Genomic DNA, 26306 nt, shown 5'->3' on the forward strand with positions numbered 1-26306 from the left:
GGATGAAATCCAGCAGAGTGGTGAGGGTTGGAGTGGTGGATGTTGAAGTCACCTAATAGAATCCAGAAAACAGAAGCCAGAGGGGAACTAGAGCAGAGAATTACAAGGATATCAAAATTAGTCATGGTAGGGAGCAGTAGAGGAAAAAAAGAGTAGAAGTGGATAGGGGAGTAGGTGGTACCAAGAGGCGGAAGGAGCGAGAAGGAGCGAGAGCATTAAATAATAAAAAGAAAAGAAAAAAATGTATGCAAACCTGGTCTGGAGATGGAGCCTTCACATTCGTTGCTTGGATAGAAAATTATGGGATTCCATACCTAGAACCAGATTGCTCTACTGTATTTTGATATCAACCCTGTGTGATCGGGATGCGAGTGGTTTGCTGTATACAAGGACTGCCCACACAGTGATTCTCCCAAAAACATATTGTGTTTATTAATAAATAACATAAAGGGTCGCCCCTCTACCAGCGATGGTATCGGGGGTACACGGTGGGCTTAAAATATACAATAAATTCCCAATCCAGGACCACAGTGCACAAAAAAGTTTTCTTTAAATCCTGGGAGTCGTGGTGCTGGTGTTTTGCTTGCGTAGTGAAGGAAGTGCTCAGGGGTGTGTGCTGGCTTGATAGCGGCAGCTCCTGCGTCTCTACTCCTCCTCTGCAATACACAAAACAAAACAACATGTAATAAAAGAAACAACGCTCCAGCCATAGGTTACATTCTCAGCGCAAGGGGCTGTACCTGCGTAGCTGCGTCCCCTTTGTACCACCCAATTCCTCCCTGCAATCAGCTCGGCACCCCGGTGTAACCAATCGCTGCTTGACCCGTAGCTGATCGCATATGAGTCACTTCGTGTACTGACAGCCTCGTGCCCCCACCAAGATGGCCGACTTCCTGTTTCCGCCCACCGCCAAGTCGGCCCGTCTATGCGGAAGCGTAATGCCAACCTTACACAACGTCCTTTCTGATCAGGAAGGAGATTTACAACGTTGATTCTTTCTCTCCTTATCACACCCTGCAACAGCAATTTTATACATCATTTAAAGAACAGAGCAAAAAAGGGGGGTATATATATATATATATATATATATATATATATATATATATATATATAAAATCTTGAGCCATATTCAGCTGCCATCTTCATTGACTCAATGCTGGAAAGCTTCTGGTCCTGACTGCACATACAGATTGCTTGTTATAACTAAGCAATAAGCACTTCATCTGCCCTGAGATGACACCAATTTTGCAAGTCCTAATGCTACATCAAGACTCATGAATAATTAATGTAGAATAAGATGCTAGCATTATTGAGCTGACTATAAGAAGTGGACAGGCTTTCTTACTTCTGAAGGCATTGGGAAAGAAAAGTGAATTGCTTCTTAAGAGTGCTTCAGAAGAGTTGTTGCTCAACAGCATTCTACCGTTCCATAGGCTAAAATTAAGACTGTGAAATAATGGAAACGAGATGCAAAACTGAGGATAAATTAATGCCCTCATTCTGCTTTTCACATTGATTATTGCTGATTACTTTATAGTTAATGAGTTTATTCAGCCATAAACGCTCAACCATGGTCTGTAGTAGTACTAAAATGAATCTTGGTTTTAATGTTATAACACCCTTTTTCATTTCCTGTAAATAGGATAAGTCAATCTGATATCTTATAATTCTAACCCACAAGAAGTACTCTGACCCCATTACTCATTTTTAATTAAACTTCACAGGCTTCCTGTGTATTACCTTATAGCCTATATTTTAGTCTGTTTATATCTTTTAACTTCAATCCCTTATAAAACTATAAATGCAAGCATGATAAATCACATACAGGTTTGAGAAAGCGTTATAAAAACCATGGTTAACCCTATTAAATACATGGGATACTAATACAGTAAATAGCACATGCATGCTAAATTGCTAAAGAACCTTAACAGACAGGTCACAGAGATATACTGTTGGCTACACAGGCTGAGCAACAACGAAAACATTGAGAGAATCATATAAAAAGTTGTAGTTACAGTTAATTCTGGTACTGTCTAGAACATACTGTCTTGTGCTTTCTAAACTGACATTTATCCTGGAAGTGTAATGCAATGTATGAAATTCTTTGTTGCAGCAAATATGATCAAGATTAGATTAATCTTTCTATATTCCAAACTGGTAATTTATATATTAAAATTAAAGGCGATACTAAATATATAATATTAATATATTATATATATAATATATATAATATATATATAGTATATATATATATATATATATATATATATATATATATATATGTACCAGTAACTTGAGAATTAACTGTACCTTCCTTACACTGTTTTAGCTACAGCAGCTGTGGGGCAGGGCGGAAATGGGTGTGTGTAGGGAATATTGGGTTGTCAGGGAGAGGGTTAAATTTCTCCCTGCCAGAAAAAAAGTGGTAATGTAGATGGAGCCATAATTGAATAATTAATGGTTAATGAGGCTCCAGCCACAGGTGTGTAAGAAGGTGAAGGTATCTTTTGCAGTGCTGTTTGTTTGTAAGCTTTGTGTAGACCTTTTATTTTGGCCACTGCGCCTGTTTATTTGTTAATGTTTTTTTTCTAGTTACTAGTTTTGTTAAATAAACGTGCGCAATAGTGCTTAACCTGCAGCTTCTCGCTTCCTGCTGGGAACAGCTTGGGCCATGACATTACTCTGTCACAAGCTGTTTATAAATAAGTTCTGTTTATAAAGAACTGTGGAAAATATGTTTCTGTGAAGCACTCAACCAAAAAGTAAGTTCCTCTCCTCTTCAGAAACGCTTAGCAAGGTATACATTTGAGCCAGAATACAGTTTGGCAGCAATATTCATTTTAATTAAAAGCCATATTCCCATTGTACCTTATGAGCGCCGACTTCAACACTTCCTAGTAATTCTGCTGAGAGTGTCGTCTTGCACTCTTGACTGTTAACAAAGTGGATACATTTGAAATACTTCACACTTCAGTTAACGTTTATATCCTTTGGGGTGATGTTCCTGTGTCAAGTAGATGTGTATATAAAAAAAAACAATAAAGCCATGAAACACTCTCAAAAATGAGAGATGCCACAGGGCTGGTCACTTAATATTATTATACAACGAGCAGCAGAAATGAGTAGGCTACATCTTACAGATATTCAATTTTCTACAAAAAATGTGATCTCTGGGTGACAGTTCACGAATGTCTTATATAGTTTACCTTTCTGTGCTCTCAACCATGTAGGCTTTCCATTCCCTGTGGGTCGTTTCAGCTGCAAGCACACAAGTCTCCTCCTGCCATACTAGCTCCAGCTATTACCACAAGCAGAAGGAGGCTATGAATATCATATGTTAGCTCTATTGTTTAGGGAATCAAAAACATAATGAACAAAAGGAGTGTCTTTTTAATATATGAGAGATAGATTCTACCACTGTTAATTATAACTTGTATCACTAATGCGACTCAAAGTGGAGATGAAGTCACAGAAGCAGAAGACTTTCAATAGAGAATTTCCAAGTTATGGCATTTTGACAGTCCATTTTAGAACCTAGGTATGAGAATTTGATCAAATTATAGTATATTTTAGGCATCTATCAATTGGTAGTCCTAGAACAATTACCAAAATCCTGAATTACATTTTCACAACACGCAGGATTTGGTACATACGGGAACTATATTAATTGACTGTCTTGTAAATCTCTTTGTGATGGTGGTCCACTATGAAAGGCGCTATATAAAATAAAGATTATTTATTTATTTATTTATTTATTATAAATTTAGCCGCCTCCAATTTTTTTACACCATTTTTTCTCGCCAATTTAGTGTACCTAATTATTATCTGCATCCTCGGCCCACCGATCACAATACTTATACTAATAATACTTATACTAATAAGAAACAGTTGCTACCAAATGCCAAGTAGTCGTGCACTGCCTTTAAAATTGTAACTTTGTTTCCCAATGGGTCTACACAACGAATGTACAAAAGGCGGAACGCTCCCGATTAGCATGGGTGTCTGGAACATTTTTTCAAGTCTGATCTGTATACTTTAGAGACCAGCACAATTTATAATGTGTGAATAGACCTATTAAACGTGCCGCATTGAATGAAAGCATTTCAGTGCCGAAGATTAATGTATTTTATTTGTATTTATTTTAAAAAGACATCCAAGGACTGTATATCTGATTTGCAACTTAGTTAATACGTTGTCTTATTGTTTTATAGACTTTGTGCCGCTGTTTCTTATGAAACTCACTTGGTCTGTGCATATTTTGATGGTGAAATGCACACAACGGCGCTTTGCATATATTCAAATATTGCCCGAAGGTGCCGATGCCTCCCTTTCATTTTCAACACCCCCGGTTTGAAATTCGTTCCCGCGTCTCTGCTCATTTGCGAGAAACTACAAATCGTCAGACGCTCGGAATCAACCAATAAGCGCGGCTGTTCATGTCACATGGCAAAAGCCATTCAAACAACTTGGAGAAATTGTGTCTGTACGTGCCAACGGGGAGTGCATTGATAAATTGATAGATCTCTATGAAAAACATCCTCCATGTTTATATAATACGATAAATGTTTATGTATTATATGTTTATATAATACGTGTATCATGATCAAAATGAAAGCAGTAAGGCAACTGAAGAGATTGCCACTGAGATTAACATGTCAGGTGAGGTTTTGATATTCACCGTGTAACAATATTTATTTTTTTATTTTTATTTTTTTTGTTCCTGGGTAGTAAGTGTTCTTTCCTAATTGCTTATGCCTCAAAAATATAGCAAATGCCTATTATTCCCCACAAACTTTGCTTTTGTGACCAGGACAGTGATATTTCACAATATCACTATTTCCAATGGGAAAACGGGCAAATGTGTGTCTTTTCGTTCACATAAAGTCAGAAAAAAACAACATATGAATCCAAATTAACATGTATTTATACTAAAGTAATATAAAAATGATTACAAAAGATTTAGAAGTGAGTAGTTTTTCGACATTTACGATTATACTGTATTTACATTTCATATGTTGTTTTTTTCTGGCTTTATGTGAACGAAAAGACACACATTTGCCCGTTTTCCCATTGGAAATAGTGATATTTTGAAATATCACTGTCTTGGTCACAAAAGCAAAGTTTGTGGGGAATAATAGCCATTTTCTATACTTTTGAGGCATAAGCAATTAGGAAATAACACTTACTACCCAGGAACAAAAATTGTGTAAGATGTGAAAAGCCCAGGCCGGACAGACCTACCGGTTAATCATTAGAAAATACATTTAAAAAAGGCATAGTCCGTCTTGCTCTCTCGCTAAGCCAGGCAGGTCAGGAGGAGACAAATAGGTTGTCCAAAAAACAAAAACCGAGGCGTCCAGTTTAAAAAATACACAATTAAATGCTATTTGAAATAATTAAGTACGTAAACTGAAATAAATATCTACAGCTATAGTGCACTTTCTTCATACTTTAGCGTATAGGCTATCAGTAACAAAAAATACACTGTGATTCTTTGTTCACATTAATGTACACTGCAAAAAAAAAAAAGTTTTTAGCGCACTTTTTTTCACCTTAGTCCTACTTCGTACACAATTAATATAACAGATAATAGTGCATTGACACGCTAGGATAATGTAGCGTTGTGTGAAAATAAAGACGACTACGGTCGACGCCAAAGTAATAAACCCCTTTAATTGGTATTTCTCTTAATTTGTTTCGGTTATTCTCTGTCTCAGCCGTTTGCACTACACTTCTCATACACAATACTCGTGCCAGCTCGCCGGGTCGTTACAATAGTCAGCAACTTATACAGCAAACACTTAAAAAATCGCCCCGTTTATGGTGGCCTTATGAGAATGCTCGGTCTGCAAGAAAAAAAAAAATACATGCACAGTGCAAGGGAAGATAAAGTAGGTCTATTTAAATGCCTAAAAGGCAAACGTCACCTCCAGCCGTCAGGAAGATAAAGTAGGAACATTTGACAGGTGGCATAAATTGATTAATTCGAGTAATACTATAATATCTTTGCTGGCGTCCCACGCAAACCGTTTTGTCAATTAGTATTTGTGAAATAAATTAAACAACACATTTACCGATTTAAGAAACAAGACTGGCCATCAGATTAAAAGAAAACATATTTTCAAAAATCAGAAGCGGGCTGTTCTTAAAGTCGCTGGCTGATGACGTGTCTCTGTTTTTATTTTGCATTTCCGGTTAGAGGGTAGCTGCATGCGATTTGACAATCTGTAATTTTTTTTAAATCGATACAGTACTTTATCACTCCTCAGATTATATAAATGGATGAGATTTGTTCCCCGGCTCAGGTGTCGTTATCAGCGGTGCCGGGAACGACAAGTCTGATAACTCCTGCGTCTCCCAATTCCAGTATCAAACCACCCGCAAACTTGGTGTCCCAGGGTCGGGGGAAGAAGCGACCGGCGAGTCCTGCAAACAACGGCGTTGGAGCTGCTGCAGCGTTCATCAATAACAAGAAGAAAAAACTCACATTTACCACTAGCACGGAGTCGCAGCAGGTACAGTACGCTTGCATTTCAGAGACAACAATCTCCCTTAACGGAAAATTAAAGGTTAGGATATGAAGGATTTTTAAATTATCTAATCAGTGGTCAGTTCTTATAGTGTCGCCCTAGAACTTGTATTTACAGTATTATTTAGTGATGTTATTACCCAGGCTTGGGGATTAAAATGAATAACAGTATCTAGATTAGCCTCTGTTAAGATAAAAAATAATACGTTTATTTTATTTAATTTATTTAATTTATTTTTTAGTACCAAGTTGAAAATGCCTCTTGCACTCTCAGATTTAGTAATCAAGCTGTGGGTAGTCAGTCATCCTTGACTAACGTTAATTAGAATAGCATTTGACTTCTTCGAATTGCGATTGGAGAGTGGTTGCAATTTCTCTGTCAGCCAGCACCCTCTTTCCCTCTTTCTTTCACACTGCTATGATAAATTATGCTGTCACAAGCAGAACAGTTAGAAGTTCTGGATTTTTAACTGCCAGAATTTAAGCAGCATTATCTTTCTTTCATTATCTTACATTTTTTTTGGTTATTGACATTTTAATGATTTTAAATGTAGGGTTCTTTTGGTTAAATGTAGGTGTTTGGCCCTCTCAAGCATCAGTAGGCTAACATTTAAAGTTTTATTGAGTAAGTGCAGGGTTTTATTTAATTTTGTGTTTGTATAGATTTTTGTATTGATCTCAAAGCATTGTGCTGTAACATAGTCCATTCAAATTGTTGTATAGCCCAAAACAAATTGCAACAGAATATTTTTCACTTGTATGTGTTTCTGAGAGATTTACATTTTTCTAATCCTCCCATTTGTTGCTGTTTGTAGTTGTATTTTTTATTGTTTTGTTTGAGCTGTTGATAGCCAAGAAAAATGTGTTCACAAAAGTCATTTTTTAAAATCTTTTTTTTATCTTTTTTCTAAAATAAGTCTAAGTAAACTTCAATCAGCAACGGCAGTTAAAATAAATACATAACTAATCTTCAATGCTATCTGAATATTTAATACTGGTTGTGACTGTGGTTTATAATAGTACTTGAGAGACCTGTCAAATTCTGTTCAAACAGTGATCCTTTAGATTGATATTTGACATAAAAAGATTGCCCAGTATGCAAGTTACAAAGCTGTTTGAATGTTTTAAAAGCTACAGTATTGTGCATGCAAAGTAACTTCTGGTGAAGTGCAAAGAGAAATGTATTATATATCTTTTTGTTACGCACTAGATTCTGTGTTATTCTTTTGATTCCGTGATTTTGCCCGTGAACATCGACAATTGTGTCATCTGTGATCAGTCTTTCCTTGATGGACAGCTGTGACAGAGCGCAAATGAATCCTAGTCAACAATCTCCCTCCCGATGTGTGGGCGCTGTATAACAGGAACAGTGTGCCCTGTACTGGATGGTTTGGCATTTCATTCCAGGGTCAGTCGGAAGTCAGTCATCCAGGAAGGGCATGGAGTCACAATGCTAGAAGACAGTGCATTCAATATATTCATAATAAAGTTGAGTTCTTACCTATAAACAACAGTAACATGTTTAAAGTTTGGGACTTGCTGTCTGTAGCTCGGTGTTTACATTATTTTCAGCATATTTGAAGTGACTGGAAGCTGAAATTACTTTTTTAAAACACCCTTTTTCTTATACCAATACAGTATTATAGTATCATTTTAATAGCAAAACTGTATTTATCTTGCATACCAGTATTTCAATTGTGGAGAAACCTCAGCGTTTCCAGAAATATACCGGAAGGCGAGCCTTCACATATTCAAATCCATTTATCCAAAGTCCCCCAGATTTCTTGAAAAGAAATTTCCCTCATTTCCCGCGTTTCCCTCATTTTTCTTTTGCATTTTTTATGCTCTCATTAGCGTCCAATGTAGTAGAGCGTCTGTCAGTTCTGGCAGATTCTACTATACTTGCTGAAGCGGTTTTCTCCTACTGCTCATTAAAAAAAAGTTGCCACCTAGCTAACAGTTTCATCCCGAGGGTTACAGTCAAATGTACTATCTTTAAATTGGGACATAAGTGAAGGCTGTGCATGTGTGAGTACATTCATTATTGTAGGTGATAATTCATAGTTATTTAATCACTCACAGGCTGTATCCCCCAGCCCCACAAACCAGACAGCATTTTTGTAAATAGCACATGTAGCCTAATGAACAATAAAATAAACATTTTATTTGTGTAATCGGTGTCAATTTCAGGCAGAGCTTCATGGTCGGCAAGGGGACCAGCTGAGATTTTTTTTTTTCCTCCTGTCATCCCATCTGGTGCTGTCAGTTTCTCAGCACGCAATACAGTAGTCGCTCAGTAACGAGGTGATTGAAAGGAAATAATAATAAAAATTAATCCAATTTTGATCCAAGCAAGAACTTCATCAAGCCATTTCTTGAAGTACCCATGTGAATCAGCTTCCACAACAGTGTTTCATTTTTACATTCCATGCTCATTTTTAGGGCACTTTTAAGATACCCCTGTATGCAAAATATCAGGCCTCGTTTATGTACCAGTTTATTTATTTATTTCAGTGTATACATTTCAGAACCATTTGTTGTGTTCATCAGTTACTACAGACCGTAACTACTTTAAGAAATATGTAATTCAGTTTGTGGAATCTACATTTTTACATGGGATTGTGCTCCTGCATTTAAACAGATGGATAGAATATATAATAGTTGCATTAGAGAAGTTATGTATATGCATGCTGCCTGTGTGGACTGCATACCAAGGACTCAACATTGGATATGTTATATTGGCTACAGCTATATAATAAAGTTTGGAGGTAAAATAGTGTTTATAGTATACCTGTTCACGCTATGTAGGAATGTTAACATGTAGATGTAAGCAACGTTAGTTGGCCCTGGCTTTAATGGTGTGAGAGTGTCATTTAGTGCAACAAAGTGCCATTTGTGTTTCATCAAGGAAAGTATATTTTTAGTGGGTATATTTCCTGACTCCCCTCACGTGAGATTGTCATAAATGTGACTGAGTCGAGTCATTTAATTTTGACACTAAATCAAATTACACTCTTTGGCCCTTTCAGGATCCTTCACTTTATGAAGCCTAACCAACATGTTGACCGCCCGTTGAACTTCACTGCAGTCCAAAGTACCAAAACACTATGAAAACACTGATACAATATTTCATAATATGCACCATAAAGCCAAAGACAGTATCAATTGTGAGAATTATTGTACTTGTTCAAGAGTATAATGCTAATATTGATACATGAAATGTGTTACAAAAAGAAAAATACACAGAATATTAAAATGTTTGCACAACTACAGTGTACTGTACTGCATCCCTATGATAAAATAGGCTTGGAAGCCTCTTCATTGGAATAAAAACAGCATATCACGAATAGATAAGGTCATTAGCATTATTTTAAATAAAAAAGAAAATACAAAAATAATAATATTTTTGGCAGATTTGGTTACATCATCCCACCCCACCCCCAATTAAACTTTTGTTTAAACAATGTTCGGTTCAATACACTCGAGTATTTAGAGGAAGCAGCCAGTGTGCTTGGAGCCCGGTTGTTGGTGAATTTAACCGTAACTAAAGGTAGTGTGTAAAAGCCTGTTTTGTGTGAACGTGTTTTGGTGTTACAGGTAAACGGCTTAGCTGTCCTGTTTTAGTTAGGTTCCTGCTTGTGTGTAGTTAGTGCCCTTGTAGAGCTAGGTGTTTGTTATTTTGTTGTTTTGTGTTTGTATTTAAAAAAAATAGCATGCAAGCGCTGGAAAAATCAATTTCTGTGTCTTGGGTCCTGTCTTAAAGGGGCAACGAACCGTGGTGAGGTGCAATCATTTCACAAAAGTAAATAAACAATAGAAAAACACCCTTGTTGATACCATCCATGACATGCAGTGGTAGAACAGTCAAGAAAAATGGCATGGAAGGAATTCGTTAACTAGCCAACACAGGGTTGTAGGCGTTCGGCAAAAACTAAACAAATACTGATCAGAGTTGTTGTTATGATCTAACTATCGCCCCATACCTTTTAAAGCCTATTGCACTTAAAGGGCACATCTCTTATGATAATCATTTAAAAAGTTTTATTACACCGTTTTCAGCCATACAAGGCTCTAATTTAAGAGTACATTGATTCGGAAGTGCTGTGATTGATGACTTCACAAATCACTACCCAATGTGTTGCTCATCACTTAGTCATCGATTTGCTGAATGTGGCAGGGGGGTGGGGGTGAGGTGGAGGGAATTTAGTAACTTTAAGGGCCAAACTCAATACATCATACCCCGATCAGATGGACATTTCCTTATTTTCTAAGCTAAAATAATTTGTTCATGCCCGAACAAGCTCAGTACATGACTTGCCACGTTTTAACGCAAGGTGGTCTCGAGTGTGGTATTAAATGCTGTGTATTGTAGACGCTGTATTTAGCACTTTTAAGCCAGTTTAAAGGCAACTGATACGGTTTAAAGGCATAGTGTAGACAGGGCCTTTTTTGCTTGTAATGTTTCATGTCCGTTTTAGAAAAGTTATTGCATAAGAGTCTTTTAATATTATTTATTTATTTATTTATTTATTTATTTATTTTTTCCCAGCAGCCATTGACCGTGGATCCATCTGGAGAAGTTAAAACCATGGCTGCAGATCCCAGCACAGCACCAGTTGAACCAACAGCCAAACCACTACCTTTCAAGGACCCAGACTTTGTAGTAAGTACAACACTTCTCAGTAATAACCAGTGCACACACATACTGGGTGTCCTTGTAAAAGAATCAAAACATTTGTTTAAACTCGAGATTCAAAATGTGTATTGGATGCTAAGAGTGTACGATAAAAGTTTGAACATTGGTGCTAAGTCAAGGAAGTGAATGTGTTCATGTGGCAGTGTGCTCTGCCCCAGTGTGTATTTTGTGTTATATGTTGCGTGTGGTGTGTTAATGTTGGTGTATAGGTATTGGTGAACGGGATATAAATGGGTGTGTGTAGCATGAGTGATTTAAAATATATAGTGTATTTATGCACAGGGATTGCACTTCACATGCATTTAAAGTATTTAATAGTATGTGAGCACGGGGTTGCACAAATTAGTTAATGTGCTGGGATTCAAGTGAATAATTAATTAGTAATTGAATCCTGGTACAAGAGTGTATATATAGATGCATGTTTCACTCAGTCGGGGTTGTGTGTTTGGTGAGTTGAGAACGGGTGTGGAGAGGAGAAAATTAAAATAAAGACAAAGTAAAGAAAGGCAATTGCTACATTGTGCTGGAGGACCAGCACGGTGCTTGTGTGTTTTGTCTGTTCGTCCTTGGTAAATGGTTAGATTGTTTACTGTGATACCAAAACCATTGCCTTCACCTGCACTCACTTACCACTTTGCCACAGTTCACCATGTAGGGTGTGACAGAGGGAGGGAGACGATCAGCGGATAAGGGTCCCCATGGACCCTAAAAATAACAGTAGATTAAGGCAAGTTCAAGCTTTTCCCCTCCGGCATCACTTACTCTGTGTAAACTTCTGTTGCATGCATTTGATCAATCCATTTTATGTTTTCGTACCAGCAAATTGCCAACACTGGCATTGTGATTAGTTACTCATCCATCAGTATACGCATGCTTTATTATGCCATGAGTCGCTTACCTAAATGAAGAACTCCAAAAAAACAATAAAACTAACTTATGAAATGGTACTCCGGACTATTGAAAATACCATAAAAACCCAAGAGAAGCTGCTTGCTCTTTATTAATATAGTATTTCACTCCAACAGTGGCTTTTTACCTGAAAAAAGTTCAACTTGATGACGAATGTCTTCTTTGATACACCACAATGTAACCATTAGCCAGTCCCCCTGCAACACTTATCCCTAATAGATATATGAAAACCATTTTGTTCAAAATGTTATTGTTTACTTATCAAAGGGATTATACTATTTGCTCATCCCTAAGAGCTATATATTTGTGTTAACATTTGCTGCATGCAGTCTGCATTCATTTAGTAAAATCTCAAATGTAAACAACACAGTCTGCCTTCTGGGAAGACAGAGTGCACAGACTACTAAACTGTGAAAGAATTTAATAAGCAGAACCCCGAGAAGCAGGATTTTGGTAAATCAGTTGACATCACAGCATGATTTGGCTGCTTTAAATAAAAAAAAAAATGAGCTGGAATCATTTATCACCTGAGTTATTTTGAGTGAAGATGCAGGAGGTTACAATTCATACAAATACACAAATAATAATAAAAGATGTCATGATGTCAAATTGAAAAGCAGAGACGGTAGAATCACACTGGGTGAGATCCTGTATGTGCTGGCTGTTTGTCCGTCCGTCTGTCACAAATTTGCAGTCTCAGCCCCCATAGATGTTTGTGACTGCAATTGTTGTTATCCAATAAGCTTTCACATTTTATATAAATATCTGTAACCTTTCAGGTACAGTGCGATTATGAGAAACTACTTTTAAGTACATTGGTATTAAAATTGGCAAATACAGCAAGCTCACTTTTGACCTGAGCCCAGTTGCTATTTTAATAATAAAAACATATATAATCTTGCTCTCTCTCTCTCTCTCGCTCTCTCATTTATATATATATATATATATATATATATATATATATATATATATATATATATATATATATATATATCTTTCATTGTCTCTCTCTGCGCAGCACTCTGGGATTGGTGGTGCAGCCGCAGGCAAAAAGAACAGGACCTGGAAGAACCTGAAACAAATTATCACTGCCGAGAGGGCATTGCCATGGCAACTAAACGATCCAAATTGTAAGCTGCTTACAGACTCTTACTTTGATACAGTGTTCACTTAATCCATGAATTAATACATGAATTATCAGATAATTGATCTCAGCTGGTAGTGTTTGACTTCGTCAAGAGCTTAAGCAGGGTACAGCACCCTGTCCACATACAGGAAGTACAGGCCTGTTTAAAAGCCACAGTCACCCAACAGTCCTCTGCAGTCAAGCACTTTGATATAATTCCTTTATTCAATACTTTGTTTAATATGGGTTGAAAGAGGGGTTACTTAGCCAAAAGTGTGGAAATCATGTTAACACTCTTGTACTCTGTAGTCTCCTTACTACAGAAGAACATATTGCATTATTGAAGAAATATTCTTATGCCAACTTTTAGTGATAACACTCTGACTTGTTAAAATAATGAAATCTCTTTAGTTAAAAAAGAGGGGGTAAATGAGGTTAACCCTGCTATTTCAAACTGAAAAAAAGCAAGCTCTGTTTTACGCAGAGACTAATAAATGCATGAACCAGCTACAGTTGGAACAGCTAATTAACTGTCATTCAATCTAGCATTTCAGCCTGTATTTGCATAAACTCTATGATCAAATACAGTACATCTAAATGGAAGCCTACTTATTTTAAAACAGTCCTTTTAGATATGTATTTTTTATATTACATCTTTTTTGTGTTCCCTGAAAAACGGACAAGGGTTGGAACGGGCCAAAATGAAACAATCAGATGTGTCACGCGTTTAACTGTCAGTGAAGTAAAAATCTTACATGGTCAGATATGTGAGTGCTGACTGTATTTCAAAACTGACCTTATGGATATTTTATATGTAATTCTTTCATAGAGCATATCTCTACTCCAGACCTGCTAGAGGCTTGTAGAATTAGGATGTATTGTTAAGGTACTTTCCCTGCAGGCAATGTCCAGGTATCCAAGCCTCCAAGCCTCTGCAGCTCAGACATCAAGGGAGGAGTGTTAGAATACATGCTTTTGGAAAAAGGAATTGAAGCAGGGCAAATGGTGGACCCAGACCCGCCTGTGTACTAGAAACCTGACCGGTATCTGAAAATAAAAAAAAAACAGGGTAGAGTTTTAATGTACAATAAAATCCACTGTATTCTCCAACATCAACCACCATAAAAAAAATCTCTCCTTGATTTGATTTTACATTCTACAGTAAAGTATGTATTTTTTTTTTGTGTTTTTTTTTTGTTAACTTGCTGGTGTATAGACCCTTACAAAATGATAGAGCCTTGCCTTTCCATTCTAAAAGCAACTTTTTTATGTAAATGTTTCTACTAATTTATTTTTTCAAATTCCAGACTATAATATTGATGCCCCGCCCTCCTTCAAACCAACTAAGAAGTACTCTGATATTTCAGGACTTCCTGTGAGTACAACTTTCCATGTTACGGGGCTTGCATTCACTGCATGATTGTGACAGTCTTCCTTTTTTTGACACGGATACCCTGTGTTTTTGTCTTCTAAAGCAGCCTTCAGCTGAAAATGAATGATTTTGTTCCGTTAAAACAAAACCTTTTTTATATATACAATTGAACCCACATTATATCATGATTGTCGTGTAGGCATAATTCACAATATAAACTGGGTTTCACGTTTGCTGTGACCACACGTTACGATTGAATTAGAAATAAATAGTAATACCTTACTATTGGAGTATCCAAGAACCACTTAAAATAATTGCAAACAATGTAAAGCACTAAGGGGAAATATATAAAAAGGATCATTGGAAGATACTTGCTCTTTAAGTGAACAATGAGCACTTGTGGAGTCAACTCCCCTGATGATAATGTGTCACTGTATTGATTGACTTTGCAGGCCAGTTACACGGACCCCCAGAGCAAGCTGAGATTCAGCACCACGGAAGAGTTCTCCTACATCAGGATGCTCCCTGCTGATGTTGTGACTGGATATCTCACTTTACGAAAGGCAACATGCATTGTCCCGTGATCGGGGCAGGACCATTCATTTACAGTATTTGAACATAAAAAAGTGTATGAACAATAGAAGGCCATTTAGTCCTTCAGTATAATTCTTAGATGACTGACCTCAAAACTTTGTCATGGTCTTGAAGGATTCTAGTTATTCAGAATCATCTCCTAGCAAGGTCACGCATTCTATTCCCTCACCGCTCTCCTGTGTGAAGAAATGTTTCCTACCCTCCTTGTGTCCTCTTGTTCTGTTCTGTGCTGTGGTTAAAGTATTGGTTAGGGTTAACTTTGTAAACTCCTTTCAACCCCCACCTTAATTCTTAGTTCTGCTCTCAATAGGTTCAGTTTCTTCAACATATCTTTGTAAGTCTTTCCTTTTAAGCTTTGGGTTAGTCTGGTCGCTCTACTTTGGACTCTGTCCAGGGCCACAATATCATTTTGGTAATGTGGTGACCTCAATTGAACACAAACAGTGAGCCAGCAGAGTTCAGCTGCAGGAAAGCTACATTTTCCTGCTGTGGGCTATTAAGTAATTTGCTACCCAGCTTTAATTGTAGTAATTCTATTTTGATGGCAGAAGAGCTCATCTTTTCAGATGTGTTTGACTGATAAGGTAAGCTTTCCTATTTTATATAGCTGCCTTTTTGCTTTTAACTATGATTTGCAGTTCAATGGGTATTACATTTTACATTTGGAACAGTGTGGCTAATTTATTTTTCCAATGATTGGCAAAACCTTACCCCCAATATTCATTCAGACAAGATCTGACATTTGTAGGTAAAGATTTGACATCACAAATTGTACTGCAAAAAATGAATTATGAGGGCTATAAAACATTCAGCAAGCAAGTTTGCGCCTCATCATTTCTTTCAGTGAATAGTTTGCACACATTTTTTGGCATTTATTGTTTTTTTTTTTTTTTAAAAATTGCTGACTTTCTCAAGTCGTTTTAAAATTTAAAAAAAAGTGTAAATATGTAATACTAAAACTATAATTATGAACTTTTTTTATTCTGGCTTGTTTCTGAATACAAACTTAATACATAGAGATGGAGACAAATATATTTGTGTGTCTGTACACATGATATTCCTGTATGTCTGAAAGGAAGGTGCTTCCTCCTTTTTGTGGCTGATGATACGTCTAATAACTGGTGAAGAAAGGGAATTCCAGTATGGATGTAATGTGCTTGCAAAAGAGGAGCTGTGAACTGATGCAGACCCATGTGGTAAGAACATGTCTGAAGATGAAATGGCATATATTTTGTGTGTGTGTTAAGTTTAGGTGTACTTTGCTTGCGTTATTAATAAAGTAGACAACATTTTGACTTACAGCTGTTTTCACAGGCTTACTTAGCTAAATTAACATTGGGTAGTCCAAGTTTCACAAAGGCATTTCTACTGTAAGTTGGAACTCAACAAATTTCCATATAGGCGCTTAAAAAAAAAAAAAATACAGACCCTTACTTAAAGATCAGATTTCTCCTGATTTTTTTCTTTCTCGGTGTTAATGTGAACAAAAAGTGCTTGATTTCCAGCTGAAGTATCTCATGTTTGTGGATAATTTCTGTCCTGTGTTTTTATACTGACTTTGTCACGTTCGAGTCTTATGAAAGTAAAACTCAGGAGGGAGCAGTACTCCTAGTGGGTAAATTTTCATGCACTGGGCCCGAGCGAAATGAAGACACTGAATCCACTAAACATTACGAGAGACAGACACTATACTTGTATTTAGGATAACAATCTCCTTTTTGAGAGACTATATTTAAAGAAGCACAGTAGTGGTAATATTACAACATTTTAAAAATGTTTTATCCGAAACTCTTCCTAATTAGAAATACTACTGCCGCAATAATACAAGTGTTTCACGATTTAAGTTTCTAACAATGTTGTATCATGTTGTAAAATATCATACAAATATTTAAAGAACAATCGAACGAGAAACAACTCAAACCAGTTACTGCTTTCAGTCAGGCACACTAATCTAACTAAACCAACTTACATCATGGCTATATTAATTCTACTCATACTTAAGACGTCTGTAGTTCAGGCAATGAATATATGCTTACCATCCACTTTTGAGGTGTAATAGATTCAGAGCGTTTTGGTCAATCAGTAGGTAAAGGCTTTACAGGCAGTCTCCAATCAGGATTACACTACAGATGCTGGGTTCAAATTCTCACGAGCACAGAGCTCAGAAAAAGAACACTTTGATATTGTTTGACCAAAGTTTTCATCTCCAATTTTTAAGTTGCCTGCCCTTTTTCCATGATGTCACCACACCCCCCCCTGCTCATGCAGTATGTGGTTACAATGTGGCTGCTAGCTGTCAAGCTTACTAACCTGAAGCCTGAACTAACCTCAGTATAAACATAATATCTTCCAGGGGAGCAAACTGTACAAACTCTCTGTTGAAGTGGGCCCTGTCTCAGCTGGCACTCGTCACAACAATCTGGGTGTCTTGAAGACACTCATAACCAAATCGTGTGGAATCCCCTGTTAGGCAGTTGTGGAAAGTCCCGTACTTATCCATCTCAGTCTACTCACACAAATACACTAATCTAGGCACATCATAACCCATTTTAATGTCACTAATATAATATGGACTTGCCTCCATATCTGCCACTTTCCACACCTCTGTGCTGTTTTCAGTCAGTGGGTATTTGCAACAGCAGATTAGACGAGGAGCCTACCTGAACTCCAGTATTAATTTTATGTATTCTCCACACCTTGCCAGGTTCAAAGGTTTTGATTAATTCCATGACAACTTGTAAACTTAGTCCATTAAAATACATTTCAGAAACATTATGCCCTAGTGGATTAATCTGGTTAAACGTCTTTAAAACACATAAATACCCAAACTGTCCTTTGGAATGATGCTCAGTCAAGCTGAACTGTGGGACGAGTCCTTAGCTGTTAACACTTCACCCTGAAATGAAAATGTAATGCAGTTATGTGTTGTAGTGACCATTCAAACCATAGGCTGTGGCAGATAAGGAAGTGATCTAAATCCTCCCATTAAGTTTTGATGGCAAGTTGAGGCTTGTCTTATGATAATAAACTTATCTTCTAGCAGCAGACAGGCAGTGCATAAATCTCATGTCAGCCCCCTGGCACAACATCCACAGCCTTCAGGCAATGTTCATGCCTCTTACCCCTGCTGCACAAAGGAGAGTGTGTTGCACTCGTGATTTCCATTACATGAGCGTAGATGTTGATCCATCTGCATCTCCATCCATTTGCGTTGTTTTCCATCTGATGATGTAGATATACTTCTATCTGGTGTTGATTGATGAAGTGTAATGCTGGCTCCAGGGATCAGCTCATTTTGCCTCCCCAGTGCATCAGCAAACACAACGGCTGCGATGCTGGCTCCGGGGATCAACCCAATGCGGTCTCCCCAGTGCATCAGCATGACAACTGTCTGGATTGAGCTAAGTAGGGTACATCTCTGGGGTCTTCAAGTGGGCACCTTTCATCCTTGGTGTTTCGTTGACTAGCCCACGACACCTCAAGAGGGCTCAACAGTGATTCTGGCGTCCCAGCATCACCCCCCTCCATCCCCCACTCAGCTCAGCCCAGCTTACTTACCTGTACATCAGCGTTGCAGTTGCTGCTCCTTTCTGCTGCTTCAGATAAGTTCTTCACTGAGCGATGCAACTCTTGGCCACTGAACCCGACATCTCTGAGAAACCGGGTTGTAGAGTGTGCCACAAATCCTCGACAACCCATCTCCACTGGGTAAACTTGGAATCTCCATCCTCGCTGTTCCGCTTCAGCAGCTAGTTGAGCATACCGAAGTTTCTTACTCTCATACGCCTCATCCACAGAATCTTCCCATGGCACTGTTAACACTACCAGATGAACAAGGCGTGCTGATCCAGACCACAAGACAATGTCTGGTCAAAGGTTAGTGGTGGCAATCTCAGGCGGAAAAATTAGCCGTTGACCAACATCTGCCAGCATCTTCCAGTCTCTAGCAGCTTCCAGTTGTCCTGAGCGAGGCTTGATTTTAACACCTTTTCTTGGTTGCTCTCCTGGACAGAGGAATATTGTCTTGTGTAATGCTTTGATGGAACTGGTGGCAACTTATTGGTCAGGTTACGCTTGTCTTCCAATGCTAAGGCCAAACATCGCAGCACCTGGTCATGGCGCCAAGTAAACGGTCCTTGGCTAAGACCCACCTTACATCCTGTCAAAATGTGCCTTAATGTTGCAGGTAATGAACACAAAGGACATGAGAGATCCTCACCCACCCAGAGGTTTAGGTTCTGTGGTGATGGGTGAACATCATATGCTGATCTGATGAGGAAACTGATCCTGCTCTGTTTCATTGTCCTGCCAGCAGATCTTGCGCTGTTCCACGCTCTCCCATCTCATACATTCTCCTTGCTTGGCCTGGCCAAAACATCCTTTTCCATGCTGAACTTGCCCCAAAATATCTCTGATTCGAAGGGCAGCCTTAGCATCTTCCACAGCTTTCTTTGCCATCCATTTTCTTCCAGTTTTCAACACAGGTGCTGCCTCCCTTACGCATTTGTCACGTGAATCTACTAGTGTCATTTCCAGTTGGACTTTGGAGCACTTAAACTCCTCGGTTAGAGCAGAGATTGGTAGATGCAGTATTCCTTTACCATAAAGTCCCACTCTGCTAAGGCAGCATTGTATTCCCAACCATTTCCTGATGTATGAACTGATTAAAGCTTCCAGCTTCTCAACTGTTGTCAAGGAAACCTCGTACACAGTGGCCACAGTAGATGTAGACTGGGTTTGATTAGCAGTGTATAAAGGACTATTTCAGAGCAATGTAGCTTAGACAAGAAGGACTTGGTGTCTCATTCCTAACCTGCCTAGTTACAACTACTGATCAAGACTGTTGTGCATTATTGTCTATCAATTAAAGCTTCCGTAGCTTAAGGGTCTTTCATGCAGGACCAGTATTCTGGAGTTCTGCAGTAGGAGTGGGGAAGACATGGTAATAGATATGTGTGTTTATGTATATATGTACACACACAGTTGTAGTCAAAAGTTTACATACCCCAATGGAAACTTATAATTTCTAGAAATTTCTCAAAAACAAAGATTTGTAGGAAAAATCTTTGGGAGCAAAAGTTTTGCGTTTGTGGATGAGGAAAAAAAGTTACAAGAAATAGATGTCTACATTTATTTATTTCAGCATTTTTATTTTTTTTCCAAAACTCCAAAAATGCTAATTCAGAAGTATTCATACCCTTTGATGCTATGGTAGTATTGTCTACAGGTTCTAGAAAAATAAATATGATAATGCAGAACCTAATTCTAGAAAATGCTGGAAGATTCTGAAAGGCTTAGGCATAGGGTAATTGATGTCATTACCAGTAAGTCAATGTGGGGAAAAAGTAAAGAGCCATCTGAAGACCTTAGGCAGAGAATTATTTATTGTCATAACGCTGGAGGATGATACAAGAAGATTTCCAAGCACTTGCGTATCCCAATTTCAACAGCAGAATAATTGTGAGGAAGGTTAATAGCAATCTGAGATTGACTGCCAAAGATATTCAGAGTGAATTGGTTGCAAGTGAGACTGGGGTTTCCATTTCAACCACAGGGCGAGTATTGCATGGTGAAGGTCTCAATGGTCGCAAGCCAAGGAAAACGTCACAAGGACAATCGCTTAAAGTGTGCAAAACGGCATTTGAATGATGGATGTCAGTTCTGGTTAAAGGTTTTGTGGAGTGATGAAACAGAATCCGAGCTATTTGGTCACGCTGATGGTCATTACGTTTGGAGAAAGTCTGGTGAGACGTACAAAGAAAAGAACACCATACCTACTGTCAAGCATGGAGGTGGTAATATCCTTCTATGGGGCTGTTTTTCCTCTAATGGCACAGGAAATTTAGTTCCAATCCATGGTAAAATGGATTCCACAGCATACCAAAAGATATTGGCCAATCATCTGAAACCCTCCGCTACAAAACTTGGTTTAAAGCGCAACAGGACGTTCCAACACAACAACGATCCAAAGCACACATCAAAATCAACTTCAGAATGGTTAAAGAAGAATAAAATCAAGGTTCTGGAATGGCCTAGTCAAAGTCCCTATCTAAGTCCAATTGAGAATCTTTGGTATGAGTTGAAGAAGGCTGTGCACAAGAGGAGTCCTTGGAATTTGAATGAACTGGAACAATTTTGCATTAAAGAATCATGCCAAAAGTCCATTGAGAAATATCCTAATCATTAAGAGTTTATTAGGCTAAAGGTGTCTCAACTAGCTGTTAATTTCATTTTTCTTGTCAGGGTATGAATAGTTTAGAATAAGTATTTTTTGGAGTTTTGCAAAAAAATAATAAAAAATGCTGAAATAAATAAATGTTATTAATATTTCTTATTACTTTTTTACTCATTCAAAAAAGCAGAACTTATGCTACAAAAGATTATTTCTATAATTATTTGTTTTCAAAAAATTTCTAGAAATTATAAATTTTCATCAGAAGCCCAAAGCACCTTTGGCCATTGTTCCATAGTGCAATTTCTGTTTTCTTGTGCACATTTAGCCTTTTAGTCTTGTTCCCCTTTCTTAACAGAGGTATTCTTATTACAACACCTCCTTTAAATCCTGATTTAAAGAGCGACCTTCATGCTGCTGGATTTCTGCAAATGGAGTTGGGGATTTGGCCAGAATTAATGGTCTTCTTAATGCTGAGAAGTACAAGCAGATACTTATCCATCATGCAATACCATCAGGGAGGCATCTGATTGGCCCCAAATTTATTTTGCAGCATGACAACGACCCCAAACATACAATGAAAGTCATTAAGAACTATCTTCAGCCTAAAGAAGAACAAGGAGTCCTGGAAGTGATGGTATGGCCCCCACAGAGCCCTGATCTCAACATCATCGAGTCTGTCTGGGATTACATGAAGAGAGAGAAGCAACTGAGGCTGCCTAAATCCACAGAAGAACTGTGGTTAGTTCTCCAAGATGTTTGGGCCAACCTACCTGCTGAGTTCCTTCAAAAACTATGTGCAAGTGTACCTAGAAGAATTGATGCTGTTTTGAAGGCAAAGGGTGGTCACACCAAATATTGATTTGATGTAGATTTTTCTTCCGTTCACTCACTTTGCATTTTGTTAATTGATAAATAAACTATTAACATGTCTATTTTTGAAAGCATTCTTACTTTACAGCATTTTTTCATACCTGCCTAAAACTTTTGCACAGTACTGTGTGTGTGTGTGTGTGTGTGTGTGTGTATGTGTATGTATATATTATATATATATATATATATATATATATATATATATATATATATATCTATACACACACACATATGTGACTTACTGAATGTTAAATTTATTTAAATAAACCGTGCGAATAAAACGCCTCGTTATGTACATTACAGATATATATGTCATTGACAAAGTAACTCACATAGTACCACATAGGGCTGATCCCCGATAGGGCCAAATCCGGGTTTAATGCTGGCCATTAGTGGCAGCTCCGGAACATGTAAGCCATCTATAAAACTCAAGTAAAAATTATAGACAAGACGAACAAACAAAAACTAACAATTTTTTTACAGGTTACTGCACGGGTCCTTCCGGGTTATATCTCGTAACCAAAACGAAGGACAAGATTAACGATTATCTGGCCCCTATATGCTATTAATCATGACCCCTTGGTAAACGATTGCAGCTGCCTTTATTTCTTGCAGCTGCTATGTCGTTTACCTTCCAGGTCAATACGTTCCTGCAATGGAGTCTTGCCTTCATCCAGGCTGACCGACTTCCCGACCCTGGAAAAGAACTGTCAGGCCAGCCCATCCAAAGACTTTCCCTTTCGCTACTTAGAACCCTCACAGGTTGGGAGGGAGATTTATCAATAAGCACTCGCTGTTGACCATGCATTTTACCCCCATCCAGACTGTCAAATAATAATAAAACAGTGTGTTTTTACAAAATTAAACAACACGATTTAAATAATAATATAACAAATAATATAATACACACAGGGGCGGGTATACCTGTCACAAGCATTAACAGTATGATTTTCCTCTCCTAAATATGCAATGCTGCATTTGATTCTTAATGAGTTAATTGCACTTAAACTATAATGCCTTTGATCAACTAACGTACACATTACCTTACTTGTGCACTTGACTTGTACACCTTTTCAAAATACAGATCAATTAAACAAAAAAATATGTGGCATGTGAGATCTTGAAATGCATCCCACACAGTTCCTGTTTTATAAGAAGAAAAAAAGACAAGCAGATTTGGAAATATTAAAAGGTATTTGCAAATAGAACAGCTGAATATTTTTGCAGTCGCTCTTCTTTCATCAATTATATAGTTAGTTTAGCTGAAAAGTGCATGCAGATGCAGAGTTTTCTGCAGAAACATGTTGCAATCAGCAATATGTCAGGTGTAGCAGGACCCTGACACTGCTGGTGGCTATTGAAATTAGCCTGCAGACAGCTTGAGGGGGCTGCTTCATTGTTCTGCTTCCTCAATCACCTGCTGTTCCTAACAAGAAAACTTTTCTGTTTTAATTTTATTTATTTGCTTCCAGTGCCTTATGATGTATTGACTCATGCCGACACAGGTGTTAACATGGATGGATTGACAGTGGATTGTCAAAGTTGCCAGTTTGGATCATTTTGTATTGAACACCTGCTAATCAATAATATCCTATCTGGTCACCCAGTTACTTTTAATTCATCTATGTGGTAATTAAGAACATAAGAACATAAGAAAGTTTACAAACGAGAGGAGGCCATTCGGCCCATCTTGCTCGTTTGGTTGTTAGTAGCTTATTGATCCTAAAATCTCATCAAGCAGCTTCTTGAAGGATCCCAGGGTGTCAGCTTCAACAACATTACTGGGGAGTTGATTCCAGACCCTCACAATTCTCTGTGTAAAAAAGTGTCTCCTATTTTCTGTTCTGAATGCCCCTTTTTCTAAACTCCATTTGTGACCCCTGGTCCTTGTTTTTTTTCAGGCTGAAAAAGTCCCTTGCGTCGACACTGTCAATACCTTTTAGAATTTTGAATGCTTGAATTAGGTCGCCACGTAGTCTTCTTTGTTCAAGACTGAACAGATTCAATTCTTTTAGCCTGTCTGCATATGACATGCCTTTTAAGCCCGGAATAATTCTGGTCGCTCTTCTTTGCACTCTTTCTAGAGCAGCAATATCTTTTTTATAGCGAGGTGACCAGAACTGCACACAATATTCAAGATGAGGTCTTACTAGTGCATTGTACAGTTTTAACATTACTTCCCTTGATTTAAATTCAACACTTTTCACAATGTATCCGAGTATCTTGTTAGCCTTTTTTATAGCTTCCCCACATTGCCTAGATGAAGACATTTCTGAGTCAACAAAAACTCCTAGGTCTTTTTCATAGATTCCTTCTCCAATTTCAATATCTCCCATATGATATTTATAATGCACATTTTTATTTCCTGCGTGCAGTACCTTACACTTTTCTCTATTAAATGTCATTTGCCATGTGTCTGCCCAGTTCTGAATCTTGTCTAGATCATTTTGAATGACCTTTGCTGCTGCAACAGTGTTTGCCACTCCTCCTACTTTTGTGTCGTCTGCAAATTTAACAAGTTTGCTTACTATACCAGAATCTAAATCATTAATGTAGATTAGGAATAGCAGAGGACCTAATACTGATCCCTGTGGTACACCGCTGGTTACCACACTCCATTCTGAGGTTTTTCTTCTAATCAGTACTTTCTGTTTTCTACATGTTAACCACTCCCTAATCCATGTACATGTGTTTCCTTGAATCCCAACTGCGTTCAGTTTGAGAATTAATCTTTTGTGCGGGACTTTGTCAAAAGCTTTCTGGAAATCTAAATAAACCATATCATATGCTTTGCAATTATCCATTATCGATGTTGCATCCTCAAAAAAATCAAGCAAGTTAGTTAGGCACGATCTCCCTTTCCTAAAACCATGTTGACTGTCTCCCAGTACTCTGTTACCATATAGGTAATTTTCCATTTTGGCTCTTATTATAATTGGTCCCCTAGCTCCTGCTACGACCTGCTGCAGCCTCATTTTATCGATGGGAAAACAAAAATTTATATGAACATTAGTAAATATAAACATAATATATATTAAAACTATATAGGCACAGACAACTCTTAGTATATTTATTAAACAGTTGTTCTCAACCTGAGCCATGCAGAGCGAACATATGCTACCCCTTCAAAATCATTATCCATGCTCGCATCTATTTTTTAAAATTTTCATTAGTTGGAAAATCAATCATGTGTATTAAATCCTATGTGTGCTTACTTGTGCAATTTTTTAATGACATCTTTTATACAAGTTTAGCCCTCAGTACATTGTATTAAAAGAGTTTTTTTTCTTTTTTTTTTAATATTTCAAAGTTGGAAAATTTACCTTAAAATGATCATAGTTGCACAAGCTGGCCTACATAGGATTCAACACAAATGGAAAAAATAAGAATGGATCAATAGGCAAGTTAATTTATGTGACACAATGGAGATTTTAAACAACTATCAGTTATACAATTCCAGTCTGGATAATTTTTGCCTGAACCAGCTTCAAACCCAGGAGGTGAAGGTCTGAGATGAAAGAGAAGTAACCCATTGCAAACCCTAATCCCCACCCCTGTTATAACAGACAGGATCTATATAATACAAATCTTCCAGCTCCACTAAGGAAATGTTCCTTTAGTACATCTGCACTCTTGACGGTCTTCAGGTACAGGTCAGGTGGTTGGATCCAAACCCTCTCCCCAGTTTCTGTAATTCTGTCTTCACATGGATTTGTCTTTAAGAGAGCTGCCATCAGTGAAGGCTCATTTATAGTATCTGCAGGATTCTGTGTGTGTTCAGTGCCTGCAGCCAGACAGTAGTTCAGGTTTGCATGCTGTTCCCCATCTCTCAGCACGGCAGGCAGCCTGATCTAGCTTGCACATCCTGTCCACTGCCAGATGGAAGATGTCATCTAGTTCAGTAGCTTCAGCAATTATCTATCCGCTGTCTTAATTGCACACCAGTAGGGGATGTGAGCTGCTGGGATGAATCAAACACATTTCTCCCAAATGGTGTGCTGGAAAAAAAACATTCAGAGAATGTTTTCTGTTTTT

The 26306-nt window shown here is 37.8% G+C and overlaps 1 protein-coding gene and 1 long non-coding RNA gene across 3 annotated transcripts; one reads left to right on the plus strand and one right to left on the minus strand.

Annotated features, from left to right (window-relative positions):
- Positions 1-433: 433 nt before the first annotated feature.
- Positions 434-6155, minus strand: LOC121312957. Its single transcript, XR_005949917.1, has 3 exons — positions 6075-6155; positions 3207-3298; positions 434-656 (listed from the first exon to the last, which is right to left on the minus strand). It is a non-coding gene; the product is annotated as an uncharacterized LOC121312957 (long non-coding RNA).
- Positions 6156-6188: 33 nt separating this feature from the next.
- On the plus strand, positions 6189-16116 carry ino80c (INO80 complex subunit C). Of its 2 annotated transcripts, none has more exons than XM_041244973.1 (5): positions 6189-6515; positions 11079-11192; positions 13153-13264; positions 14568-14635; positions 15085-16116. In XM_041244973.1, the coding sequence occupies exons 1-5, from the start codon at positions 6279-6281 to the stop codon at positions 15214-15216; spliced, it is 663 nt and encodes a 220-aa protein (XP_041100907.1). In that variant the 5' UTR covers positions 6189-6278; the 3' UTR covers positions 15217-16116. The 2 variants fall into 2 exon arrangements, with proteins under 2 accessions (XP_041100907.1, XP_041100908.1); XM_041244974.1 differs by having other exon boundaries at positions 11082-11192.
- Positions 16117-26306: the final 10190 nt, after the last annotated feature.

The sequence above is a fragment of the Polyodon spathula genome, chromosome 3, assembly GCF_017654505.1.
Source record: "Polyodon spathula isolate WHYD16114869_AA chromosome 3, ASM1765450v1, whole genome shotgun sequence".
Lineage (NCBI taxonomy): Eukaryota > Metazoa > Chordata > Actinopteri > Acipenseriformes > Polyodontidae > Polyodon > Polyodon spathula.

Excerpts from the sequence above, each read along its gene's own strand:
- ino80c (XM_041244973.1), top strand. The coding sequence starts at position 6,279 with ATGGATGAGATTTGTTCCCCGGCTCAGGTGTCGTTATCAGCGGTGCCG. Across the intron at positions 11,193-13,152 it reads TCAAGGACCCAGACTTTGTA|CACTCTGGGATTGGTGGTGC; the intron begins GTAAGTACAACA and ends CTCTCTGCGCAG. Across the intron at positions 14,636-15,084 it reads CTGATATTTCAGGACTTCCT|GCCAGTTACACGGACCCCCA; the intron begins GTGAGTACAACT and ends TTGACTTTGCAG.